This window comes from Podarcis pityusensis (assembly GCF_964106645.2).
Source record: "Podarcis pityusensis genome assembly, chromosome: 17".
NCBI classification, from domain to species: domain Eukaryota; kingdom Metazoa; phylum Chordata; class Lepidosauria; order Squamata; family Lacertidae; genus Podarcis; species Podarcis pityusensis.
This window is the reverse complement of record NC_138042.1, coordinates 23,401,015-23,413,915: the sequence shown is the minus strand read 5'-3', so window position 1 is coordinate 23,413,915 and position 12,901 is coordinate 23,401,015. Positions and strand designations below refer to the sequence as shown.

At 38.7% G+C, this 12,901-nt stretch overlaps 1 protein-coding gene across 3 annotated transcripts in view; it reads left to right on the top strand.

The window, feature by feature from the left end:
• The window catches only part of ZDHHC21 (zDHHC palmitoyltransferase 21), a 39,915-nt gene that overhangs the window by 13,485 nt on the left and 13,529 nt on the right, over positions 1–12,901 (top strand). For all 3 annotated transcript variants that reach the window (XM_080987935.1, XM_080987934.1, XM_080987933.1), the window contains 2 exons: positions 108–246; positions 7,723–7,839. In XM_080987935.1, the coding sequence (XP_080844061.1) occupies positions 108–246; positions 7,723–7,839 (256 nt within the window). The remainder of the gene's footprint in view (positions 1–107; positions 247–7,722; positions 7,840–12,901) is intronic.

The following is a 12,901-nucleotide window of genomic DNA, read 5'->3' as shown; positions in this document are numbered from 1 at the left end:
GTCCCCAACTGGTAGGTCATTGGTTTGGCTTGAAAGGCTTATTTCATTGTTAAAATTTAGAAAGCGACTAATTCTCCATTGTGTGTGTTTACACTTGTTTTCTGCAGGATTAATAACTGCGTTGGTGAAGATAATCACTGGCTGTTTTTGCAGCTGTGCTTCTACACAGAACTTCTCAGTTCTTATACGCTGCTACTTGATTTCTGCCACTGTTATTACTTTGAACCACTAAAAAAAGTTAATTGGGTAAGAAAAAAATTATGCTTGCAAGATGTGGATAAATGTTAACATAATCACAGTTTATCATTCATAGTTAACTGTATGATAAGGGTGTGTGTGTGTTTTACCTGTTCTTGCATTCTAGGGTAGAGATGTGAATTTGGTTTGACATATGTAAATGTATGGATTTCTTTCCGTTGATCTAGCAAATAGAAAAATGAGGAGGGGCCAAACACCCGACAATAGCTCTTACAAAACCAGCAAGTTGCTGCAAAATGCAAAGGCTTTTGAAGGTATCTATAGCGAATCTATAGGGAGAAAATAAAGGATTGTGGACCCTTGACATTGATTCTAACGCCTGACAATTCTAAACTGCATTTAAACACAACAGTTTTGTTTATTTATATATATATTTATATATGATTATTTATATGCATTTCTGGTGCCACTCAGGGCACCTTACAACTGTTCAAAACCACAATACAATGTTAAAATACAAAATGCACAACAAATAAAATACACAACATTAGTGTTGGGCCAACTATCACATGTTATGCAGGAAATACAATGGTTACATGTACACCAATGGTACACATTGTTCTTTTCCATACCAGCTTGGAGATATACTTGAGCACCTTTAAATGCCTAGGTAACATAACATCAGGGCATACCAATGATCAAGCTCTCCAGATGTGGCAACTTGGGTGTTTACACAGATGTAAGCAAGTCTGGTTTTTTGGGGGGATGGGTTGGCAGAATCTGAGCGTTAACACCTTCCTTCACATGTGTAATGTTCATAGTGGAGACATGTACTTGCTCAGAGGCATATCAAGTATTAAGAGCCAAATGTTGAACCACCCTGATGAAGGATGTCATATACATGAAGAACTATGAACGTATATTCTCCCAGGAACGTACAGTCTTTGGGGTTGTTATATTCCCCAGATAAAAAGTGGTCTAGAAGTCAGACATGCAGTGCTGGATTTACGTTTAAGTTAAACAAGCTATAGCTTAGGGCCCCACTCTCTTGTGGGCCCCCAAAAAATTTAAAGGAAAGAAAACCCTGGGTGTACATTTCTAAAATATAAGATAAAAAACAAATAAAATTAAAAACAAATAAAATAAAACCTTCATACAGCAACAGTGTTTTAATATACTTTTTCTTAATTGTATTTCAGTTCAACAATTACTTTGATAAAATACATATTTTGTCATGCGCAAATGGCTTTAGATACCTATTAGGTCCATAAATTACCATATAGCATATATTCAACACAGAAAACAGCGACAATTTGTTGTTGACAAAGGACAGCTGGACACATAAAGGGCCCCATTACCTTCAGTAGCTTAGGGCCTCATCAGACCTAAATCTGGCCCTGCAGACATGTATTTTTACAGGACCTTGGGCTCTGTCATGAAGGACCTCACAAATAAGGAGCACAGTGTAGGAATTGCCTACAAAATCGATAGAGAGGTGCAATATTAAAGAATGGAATATATCAGCTTTTGAAAACAATTTTTTATGTATGAGGAAAATGATCAAGGGAGAAATGTCATTAGAGATGGGAACACAGATAAGGACCTCAGGAGATTAATGTGGTGTATTATCATAGCTATCAGCTTTTGGGCAAACTAGGATTTTAAACCAACTTAAAACCATGGTTTAAGATCCTGACTGTTTCCAAAGCTAGTGGCCATACTTTTGCAGTTCAGAGTGTTGTGAAACTATGGTTTATTAGATATTTATTGGTTTAATCATTGATCACATAAAGGGAGAAACAGAGGGTCTGCATATGTGGGCAAAACTCTTGTTGATATCTCAACTGATATCTTAAACTGATTATAGGTCCCAATTTATAGATTTTGATGTTTTGAGAGCCTCTTGCTTCAAAAAAAAAATTAAAAAAAATCACGCCTTTGGCATTCAGTGTTGTTTGCATATTGCAAATGATTTGGTTCAGATGATTTGATAGCCGCAATAAAATAAAAAATCTGCAGAATTGGTAGCTGAGTGAAAAATATATGGGAATTCAGCCAGATCTGCAGCTTCAGAAATGACATGAGTGTACTATTTGGCTCATTTCTGACTGTGTAGCTGAGGATTTGATATCCCCCATAAATGTGTGCCACCCAATCACTCATTCTGCTGTTTGACACTAAGGGACACAAACAGCAAGCAAAATCCATTTAATTGTTCTATAAAAACTAGTTCCGTTTAAGACAATAGCTTAGTACGGTCAACGTTTTGCAGTAGAATATGTCCACTGCATTGAATAGATGTTTTTTGTGTCTTGTACGTTTTCTAAGAATTTGATCCAAAGCAACTGCACTGGCACAACTGCTTCTTGTGAATGCTTAGCTTTTCCATAATGCTAATGATGACAGAAAGATGCACAGGTACAAAGGTTGTCACAGATCCACATACTTACTGTAGGTTGTAGGATCACACTGTTAATGACTTATCTGCCTTCTGCTCGTTTAAAAAAAAACCTGAATGAAACTAGCATTTAACTGTATTGCAATTTGTAAAACCTCACTTAAATTAAATCTAAGATTAAGCATTTATTTTTATCGACCCCATCTTCTCTGACTGATACCCATAGGGCATTTCAGTTCCTTATACTTTTTTATCTTTTTAAGCTACTGAATAAGATTTAATTTAATGAAAGAGATTGTTATTTTCCTTTTTTATAATAATTTTTATTGATTTTAACATATAAATTATAAAATGTACCACAAAACATATCACTTATACAATCTTTTTAGACTTCCATCAGCACCTCTGATAATCCACCGTTTCATCCACTTCTTATACATTTCTTAACTTTATATTGTCTTTAAGTCTCTTAACAAATTATCCTTTACTTTATCAATTTCTGCAATACTTCCAATAATACTCCTCACAGAACTTCTTGTAAACCTACAAACGTCGTCTGGTCTTCACAAATACTTTTCAAATAGTCCGTAAATTTACTCCAGTCTTCCGTGAATTTCTGGTTTCGAATTCTTCCTGTTAATTTATCTAATTCTGCATAGTCCATTAATTTCATCTGAAAGAGATTGTTATTTGCATGATCCACAGGAACCATTTATTTTTTTTGCAGGATAAAAACTTAAGTATTTAAAAACTGAAGTCCTTAAAAGTATAATATGTATTCTCTCATTCGTTTAGTAGGCTGCAGATAATGTACTTTTTCCTCCAGTAGGAGGAGCAGTGTTACTACAAGAGCTAAAAAGGAACTGCACAAATCTATTAAGGGACTGTTGGTTTTTGTGTCCTGGCCACTGTCAGAAAGGATAGCTTATTTCGTATCTGACAGGTATAACTTTTCCCAGGGAGTACTGTGCTTTCCAGAAAGTATGAAAACAACATCATGTACTTGACCAGCTTACAGCAAGAGCGGCTAGCATGGGTCTCCATCTCTGTACATTTTGTGTCTTGTTAAATCTGCTGGAATGATAATATGCCAAGTGGCATCAGACCTCCTCTACAGTGGATCCTCTACATTGTAGAAGAAGAGGAAAAAGAGTTTGGATTTGATATCCCACTTTATGACTACCTGAAGGAGTCTCGAAGCGGCTAACAATCTCCTTTCCCTTCCTCCCCCACAACAAACACTCTGTGAGGTGAGTGGGGCTGAGAGACTTCAAAGAAGTGTGACTAGCCCAAGGTCACCCAGCAGCTGCATGTGGAGGAGCAGAGATGCGAACCCGGTTCCCCAGATTACGAGTCTATCGCTCTTAACCACTATACCACACTGGGTTGTGCCCTGACACTGGCCAGTTGAAGCAACTTTTAACTGTGCAGAAAAGCAGGTTGCGCCTGCACTCTTTCCCAAATATTTTTTGGTGTAGATCCATAAGTTCAGCGGGAGATGGCTTTGATTTGGCACCAGCAGCACTGCATGGATGAGCAGGAAAGAACCTCTGAAATCCTTGGACTCACACAGCCAGGAGGAGAGCTTCAGGAGAGTTTAGTGCAGATCAGGGACCCATGCTAACACTGGTTAGCCAAACAAGGCAACTTCCTGCCCCCTGGTTTGAATCTGACTTGCTGAGAAACTGGCCAGATCTGGTTGTAAACCACAGCTTCTGGTTTGTAGGGTAAGACAAGCAGTGTGGTCATCCTGACTATATGGGAGGAAAATACGTTGATTTGGTTTGAGGAAGGAAATCTCTAATCCAGTGCTTCCTAACCTTTACAAATACGAGGACCCCTTCTTAACTTCAGAAAATTTCATGAATCTCCATATGCTACTTGTCAGGGCTGGTGGAAGCCATAGTCCACACCAGGTCTACTCCTTTTCCAAATCCATTTAGACCAATCAACTAGATCATGTGAAAACATCATGGGTGTGCACATGAGTGTTGTTGTTTTTAAGCACCCTTCAAAGGGAAGTGTTCAATCTGGGATTTCAAGTGGTAACAGTTGAGAGCCCATGACTATGGTCAGCTTCTTGTATTATATTTTAAGGACGTGTTACATGTTTTTGAATCATTCCTTGGGTTGAATGTAGGTGATTCCACCACCACCCTTTTTTGCATGTTCACACAAGCAAACATATCTTGGAATATGTACAGCCATATGTTAGGGAAGATACATGAGTGCTTATACTCCCTTGTGATTGTATCTAGGATTTAGGGCATGTTTCTTCTTGTTAAATATATAATAAATTAATGGTTCATATTGCAATCCTTTTGGGTTAGGATGTACTGAGGAATCTAGATGATATTTATTTATAATCCACTTGTCTGCTTAAAAGTACTCAGACTGGGGTGTGTGGCATCATCACGGAGCTATATAGTACTAATAGAAACGCAAGTGCAACGATTTATAATGTGATATAGCCAATGCTTAAAAATCGAAACGGTATGAAGAGTGTGCCTCCTGTTTTGACAATGCATGGGAGCTAAGGTGTGGCTTGGGGGTTTATGAATCTTGTACTGCAAGAAAGCAGGAGCAGAGGTGGATTTAGGGCAGAGGGACCAGTTCTATGATGTCACAACTATGATGTAGTAGATTGATCAGAAGGCAAGAGGCAGGGGAGTACAGAATTTTGGCCTTGGAAAGGGCGCTGCTGAAATTTGCAAAGTCTTCCTCTGGCAGGAGCAAGTGGTTCAGTAGGAGTGCATTATTCTTACTCATAGTAGTAGTAGTGGTATTTATTATTTATTGAATTCATACAGCGCCCTATACCCGGGGGTCTCAGAGCGGTTCACAGAATAGTAGTAGTAGTAGCAGCAGCAGCAGCAGCAGTAGTATTACCAGCCTACCTTCACCAGTAGGTCCCAGGTTTAGTTGCAACAATTTAAAATTCAGAAACAGTAAAGTCACAGGAATAGTCTGAGTCCTGAAAATACACACCTCAGATGTCAAAGGCCAGGAGGTGTGCCTTCATTAGTACTTCTGACAGTGTGTCAGTGTGACAGGGTGTTAAGACTCTGGTCTTAGCTTTGCAGTACAGACAGTGACCATTTTGGGTGGGGGTTCCATTCCTGACCCCCGTGTGCATTGGGTGGAACGTGCATAACCCTGCCCCATTTGGGGGCCACTTCTGAGTCGGCAGTGCCAAGCATGCATGTGATCACTCGTCAATTGGACCGGTGCAAATCGGTCACTCCCTGTATTCAGCCTGGGCAAATGTATTCTCATTGACTTGTACAGTGGTACCTCGGGTTAAGTACTTAATTCATTCAGGAGGTCTGTTCTTAACCTGAAACTGTTCTTAACTTTAAGCACCACTTTAGCTAATGGGGCTTCCCACTGCCGCCGCACCACAGCCACGCAATTTCTGTTCTTATCCTGAAGCAAAGTTCTTAACCCGAGGTACTATTTCTGGGTTAGCAGAGTCTGTAACCTGAAGCGTCTGTAACCTGGAGCATCTGTAAACCGAGGTACCACTGTACTTTGCTGTGGCAGATGAAGAGTAGTCAAGGTGGCCTGGTATATATGACTGATCTTGCCCTTAAGCTCTCAGTGATGTGCCACTTTTGGCTTGCTCCAATTTCTCTTTGTGGAATACTGTTCATCCAAAACTTTTCTTCTGCTATTTGCTACTTAGTTTCCCTTTAAACACAAAGCTGTATGGTGTGCACAAATTTTTGCTCATTCTCTGTAGGTGTCAGGGGGGTGAGTCATTCAGTGAGAATGAATTGGGAATATAGAATCTGGAAGTGTAGAGCAGGTTGTACTTAACTGACATTCTGTAGCTTGAGAAGAGCTGTTCAACAGTGGAATGGTCTCCCTCAGGAGGTGGTGGACTCCCCTTCCTTGGAGGTTTCTAAGCAGAGGTTGGATGGCCATCTGCCATGGATGCTTTAGCTGAGATTCTTGCATTGCAGGGGGTTGGACCTTGGGGTGGCTCTGTGGTCTAAACCACTGAGCCTCTTGGGCTTACCCATCAGAAAGTTGGCGGTTTGAATCCCCGCAACGGGGTGAGCTCCCATTGCTCTGTCCCAGCTCCTGCGAACCAAGCAGTTCGAAAGCATGCCAGTGCAAGTAGATAAATAGATACCGCTGCAGTGGGAAGGTAAACGGCATTTCCGTGCGTTCTGGCTTCTGTCGCGGTGTGCCATTGAAGTGATTTTGCCATGCTGGCCACATGACTCGGAAAGCTGCCTGTGGACAAACACCTGCTCCCTTGGCCTGAAAGCCAGATGAGCGCTGCAGCCCCATAGTCACCTTTGACTGTACTTAACAATCCAGGGGTCCTTTACCTTTACCTTCCAACTCTACAACACTATGATTCTATAAGTGCCTCTTCCGGTGCCTGATTTTAACTGCAGCTTTTGGCCACAGTAGTTTTCTTAGAAAATTTGTTTTCCATCACCAGTCCACAAGCTAGTCGAGATTTATGCTCTTGATGTGAGGGACAGTCTGTTCTCTGCATTCTTATAAACACAGCTCTCCATTATTCCATAAGTTAAAAAAGCATGAGTCTGTCTGCATGGACCCTTTCAAAAGTGCATGTTTAGTTCATATAGTTTAGTACACCTAGCTCATGCAAAGAGTGAGAAATACTCTCAGGTGATCATGCCCTACATATTGACATGACCTTTGCTTGCACAGCTGTGTATACTGGGCTTTGTAAAGCTACCATTTCCTTTCCACACCAGTAGTACCTGACTGGCAAATGTGGCTCTAGAAGGGCTTTGTAGGAAGAAAGAGAAAATTGAAATAGTAGAACAATTTGAATCTGAAGAGGACAGAACCCTTTTTATTTTAGCCCATCCATTTCTAACTTGCTAATAGTTTGATATGCTGTAAATTTTGTGGAACGAATATGAGATCTGTTGTTTCAGATTTGAGATTGGGTGCCAATTCAAAGACTTACTCTTACATTAAAAGGCCAAACTTTGTTATCCTTCATTGGTCTGTATATATTTTGAAACTTGGATGCTGAGTGAAACAGTATGCAACAAAAAAAAGTAAATTTCACTTTAATTGTATTTCTTATATGCAAAAGACAGCTAAAAATGGTTTCTATTTTTCTTTATTTACAGGATATATTTGTATTTAGACATGAACTTGCCCTGATAAGAATATCTACCTTCATGGGTTTAATAATGCTGATTGGAATTACGGGACTCTTTTATACTCAGTTGACTGGTATATTCAATGTAAGTATTTTATTCTTTCCTTCAGAATAACATTTTCCCCCTGTGCATGTTGTTGTCTAAGTGCTTAAAAGTATGCTAAGCTGTATCTTAAATAAAAACAAGTAATTCTTTGCCAGGCACAATCTATAATGCAAAATATCAACAAATATAAGAACTTGAGGTACACTCAAAACACAACCAGACAAGATCATCAGAGATTTGCAACTGGGTTTTTCTTTTTCTTTTTTCCATAGGGCAAATGGAGCCACAGAGTGGGATAGTGGAGATGATTTGGATCAGAATTGTAGCAATGGGGAGTTGGGGGAAATTATAGTGTGGGGACGGTGGGCAGTTTCAGCCAGGAAAGTGGTATGAAGAGAATTGGCTTATGCCCTTCTGCAGTGACACAAGCCTGGTATATAAAATTGGCATTTTTATTATTTTATTTTATTTTATTTTATATTTTATTTTATTTATACCCTCCCTATCTGGCTGGGTTGCCCCAGCCACTCTGGGCAGCTTCCAACACACACACACACACACACTAATTAAACATCAAACATTAATAGTAACAATCAGATCCTAGATAAAAAGTCACAATAACTTTTAAAAAAACAACTTTTACCAAATAAAACAATATGCAATAATGCATTAGAATCCAATAGTAAACAGATGTGTGTGCATCTGCCACTAAAATGGAACTCAACAAATTTAAGCCGGGATCTCCCTTCATCTCATTTAATTGTCCTATCAGTTCTCACTCAAATAGTCGTGAAAGTAAAATAAAAATGGTAATTGTGTGATTTTTAATGTTTGCATAAGAAATGGGAAAGCTGCTCTTAAAAAAAAATGTAGAAGAAAAAATAACTGGGGCCTAAATTTTAAAATATTATTATTTATCGAATTTATATATCACCTTATACCCAGCGATTTCAGGGCAGTTTACGGAATAAAATCAAGATATAAAACCACAATATATATAATAAAAATAATAACAACAACCCAATAGCTGCCCCCCCAAAAAAAAACATAGAATGTAAGGGCATAGAATGTAAATCAGACTAACCAAAGGCCTGGTTTAAAAGGAACATTTTTGCCTGGTGCCTAAAGGTGTGTAATGAAGGCACCAGGCGAACTTCCCTGGGGAGAGCATTCCACAGATGGGGAGCCACTGCAGAGAACAGGGGGTGGGAGAACATCCTGGGAAAGGGAAGACTGATGGAAAGTATCGAGGAATGGAACTAGAAAGGAGCATGACTGCAAGGAATAGTTTAAGGTGAGAACAGGGAGATAAAGAGTAGCAAAGTCTAGAATCAGTGGAAGAAAACCTTATTGTGAGGAGATGTCATAACTGCTGTGACACAGGCGTTAAACCAACGTTACATTTCGAACAAAAATTAAAGCTGGGAAAAGTAGTAATATATATATTGCAATGATCCAAATGGGGAATGGCCTGATCCACATGTCACACTAAGCCAACATGTGTTCCAGGAGAGGAGATCTATACCACTTTTCTCCATCCTGGTCTTTCTGCTGCTAAGCTCGGCCAGTGACTTGGCTTAGTGCAGGCATAGGCAAACTTGGCCCTCCAGATGTTTTGGGACTACACCTCCCATCATCCCTGACCACTGGTCCTGATAGCTAGGGATGATGGGAGTTGTAGTCCCAAAACATCTGGAGGGCCGAGTTTGCCTGTGCCTGGCTTAGTGTGTCTTCTGAACAACAGGCTCATGGTTTTAGCTCTCTTGAGTCTTGGCATGAGCTGTGTAAACCAGAGGACAAAATTGTATACAGCTTGTGGTAAGGCTGGATAGAGAGATAAACCACAAGCTTGCATTTGGACAATGTGCTAAGCAAAGTCACAGCTTAGCACAGTGCAGCAGCAGAAAGGTTTGGGAGGAGCAAAAGTGACTGCAATCTCCTCCGGAGTAGCCTTTGCAGTAAGCCATGGTTTGCTTTAGAACAACTAGCTGACTTGTTTGCTTTGCACTAAGCCATGATTTGGATTAGGACAACAGGAAATAGACTTATTTGTCTTAGATTTCACACAGAGAGATTTTGGAATAGAATGGTACTGAAAGAATTACACATAGGTGTCAAAGGTGACACGAAGACTCAGCATTTTGTTGAAAAAATGGAAATACTTGATTTAACATATAAAAAAATGATATTGAAACATAATAGGAATATGTCTTAGGAAAACTCCAAATCCATGCTCCTATTATCCATGTCCTGAAAAGATTTTGGAAACTAATATCAACCAAAGTGCATAAGTTGCTATATGGGAATTTTGATGCATTCCCAAGACCCAATGACTGCCTTATGGTTCCCGTCCTTTTATTTTCATGCTTGTTTTGTTGGTTTGGTTAGATCCCTTGATCTGTATCTGGCAAACCTCATCCAGGTGGGTCAGTGAGAAACTTTCAAATGGAGTACATTTGCTTCTGATTTTAGGCATTCACGGCTGGTGAAATAATTTCCTAGTATGCTAACTTTCAGTTCTTGTTCTAAGCTCATCAGTCTATGTTACCATCATTTATCTGTGTTGAATTATTGTTTTGTATGAATATGTACATGCATCCATCATGTCATTAATTACTGACACACCTTCTAGTAACTTGAATTAAGTGAGTGATAATTTAGAATGGTAAACATGTACTATATTATGCAATCACAGAATGTGAGTTGTGCAAGATAACATTTTTCTTTCAGGTGACTGGAATTTAGGGTAATGCTCTTGCTGTTTGATTTGCCAGTGGTTTGCAAACAGAATGTTTTTTTACCAAACTCTCGGTCTTGATTTGGACACACCACTTGTCTGGAGCATTTTGCCATTTCTCCGTGTGTACAAATGGAAAATCCAGCTTCCCAGTGGCTGCTGGAAGGTAACAGGATAATCACTTAAGCAGTGATCCTCTGATGTCATTGTGGGAGGCCAGTAAAAGCGGATTATCTGTGACCCAGATAAAATAATTAGAAATTACTTGGACACTTACAAATAACTGATCTACTAATCTCATTTCCAAAGTTAAAAAAGGTCTGTCTCTCAACATAACACTACCAGATGTTTCAGTTGAACTGCATCCTTTGAAGAGACTAATCTGAAGCCTAATTTTAAGGATTACCTTTGATTGTTTTTTATTTAAAATTCTAAACAGGATGCATTTTCATTTTTCCATATGCTCTTGCAAATGATTAATAGAGTTAAAGGATTTTTATAAATAAATTTAGCTCATACCCCGACATATTATTCAGTGAAAGACACAAACATAAATATGTCATTATGCAGGTGACATATTTTGCTTTTTGTACTGTTTACAATGTAATTTTCATTTCTCCATCTGCTAAAAAAAAATTCCGAATACATTCTCATAGTTTTGTTTAATAGGTATTTTGCTGTACTCTCAACTGATTGTGCACTGACATTAGTAATTTGATTAATGCTGCCAGGGCTCCTTGTTAATTAATTGTTTTAACTGTATATGATAATGTGATGGCACCATTGGAACATAAATACTGAACAGTTGGGTGGGAAGATAGAAAAGTTCACTTTGTTTATAATGGCTTGAGAAGGAAAATAATAACAGTTAGTGGATGTAGAGGGCTCGTATTTATATTGTGCATTGGTTATTTTTGTACATTATTGCTTGCATTTGACACAGTGCTATATATCATCTCCTTTTTTAATTTTGCATTGTTAATTTACACTTGCTTTAAAGCAAAATTGGTTAACAATTTTAGGGCTCTTTTTCAAATGCTCAGGCTGAAATAAAACATGATACATTATCTGAATTTAACTCTCCTACATGTTGCATATTCCAGTTTGCTGCTCCAGTGTCTGTTACCTACAGATACATATTACCATACATTTAAATAATATACTGTATATAACTTATTTAAATTTTTGGAAAACCATAGGTAGGGATGTGGCTGTGTGGAAGAAGCAAAGCCACTATACATTAGATAGGTTAGTAACCATCAAAACCTTGTGACGCAATTGGGGTGCCCAAACAGCAACTGCAACATTAACAAAAGAAAATAAATATTTACATATTGTAGCAACCCCTCCAGAATTCAACATTCTTTGTTACATATGCCTTCCTCTGGAGGGGTATGTGAAGAACACCGTTTGGAAAGCTACCATATGGCTAATGAAATCAAACACATAGTCGCTTTCATGGAGAAGGGTGACTCTAGGTATATATATATATATGTTTTTATTAATTTTCAATACAATATACATATAATACCATATCAAAGGCTTATCACAAATTATATATTATGGAGTTCATTCAGCTTATCTGCCAATCATCCGTAATTAAATTTTAGTTACGCATTTCCTAGATTTAATACTGCATTTTTATATGCCTTCCTAATCTTATTTTCTTTTTTACAATACTCTTCAACCTTTCACAGAGCTTTTTGAAATCCCACGAACGTTGTTTGTTCATCATATATATTTTTCAGATATTCTACAAATTTTCCCCAGTCCTCGATGAACTTATGGTCTCGTTGATATCTAATCTTAATTTGTCTAGTTCTGCATAGTCCATCATTTTCATTCTCCATTCTTCCAGGGTCAGTAGTTCCTCCTGTTTCCATCTTTGGGCCATTAATATTCTCGCCGCTGTAACTGCATATTGGAAAAGTTTACAGTCCTTTCTATTTATTTCGGGTGACTCTAGGTTTTGGGTTCAACTGGAGTCTATCTTTCTAAGGAGGGCTCCACATATAGAATCATAGAATTGCAGAGTAGTAAGGGACAACAAGGGCCTTCTAGTCCAACCCTTGCAATGGGGCTTGAACCCATGAACCATGTTCTACTGACTTAGCCAGCAAGGAAGGTCATATGTGTGTTCCTTTTGGAAACACAGATTCAAGTCCTTGGATTGGATAGCAAAACATTTAATACTGACCATTTTCAAAGGTTGTAAAATTTGGACTGGAATACTTATTCTCACTCTGTCACCTTTAATTTCTATAGCATAAAGCTAAAGGGACCCCTGACACTGCCGACCTTCTGACCGGCAAGCCCTAGGCTCTGTGGTTTAGACCATAGTGAAACCCGAGCAGTGCACGGAAA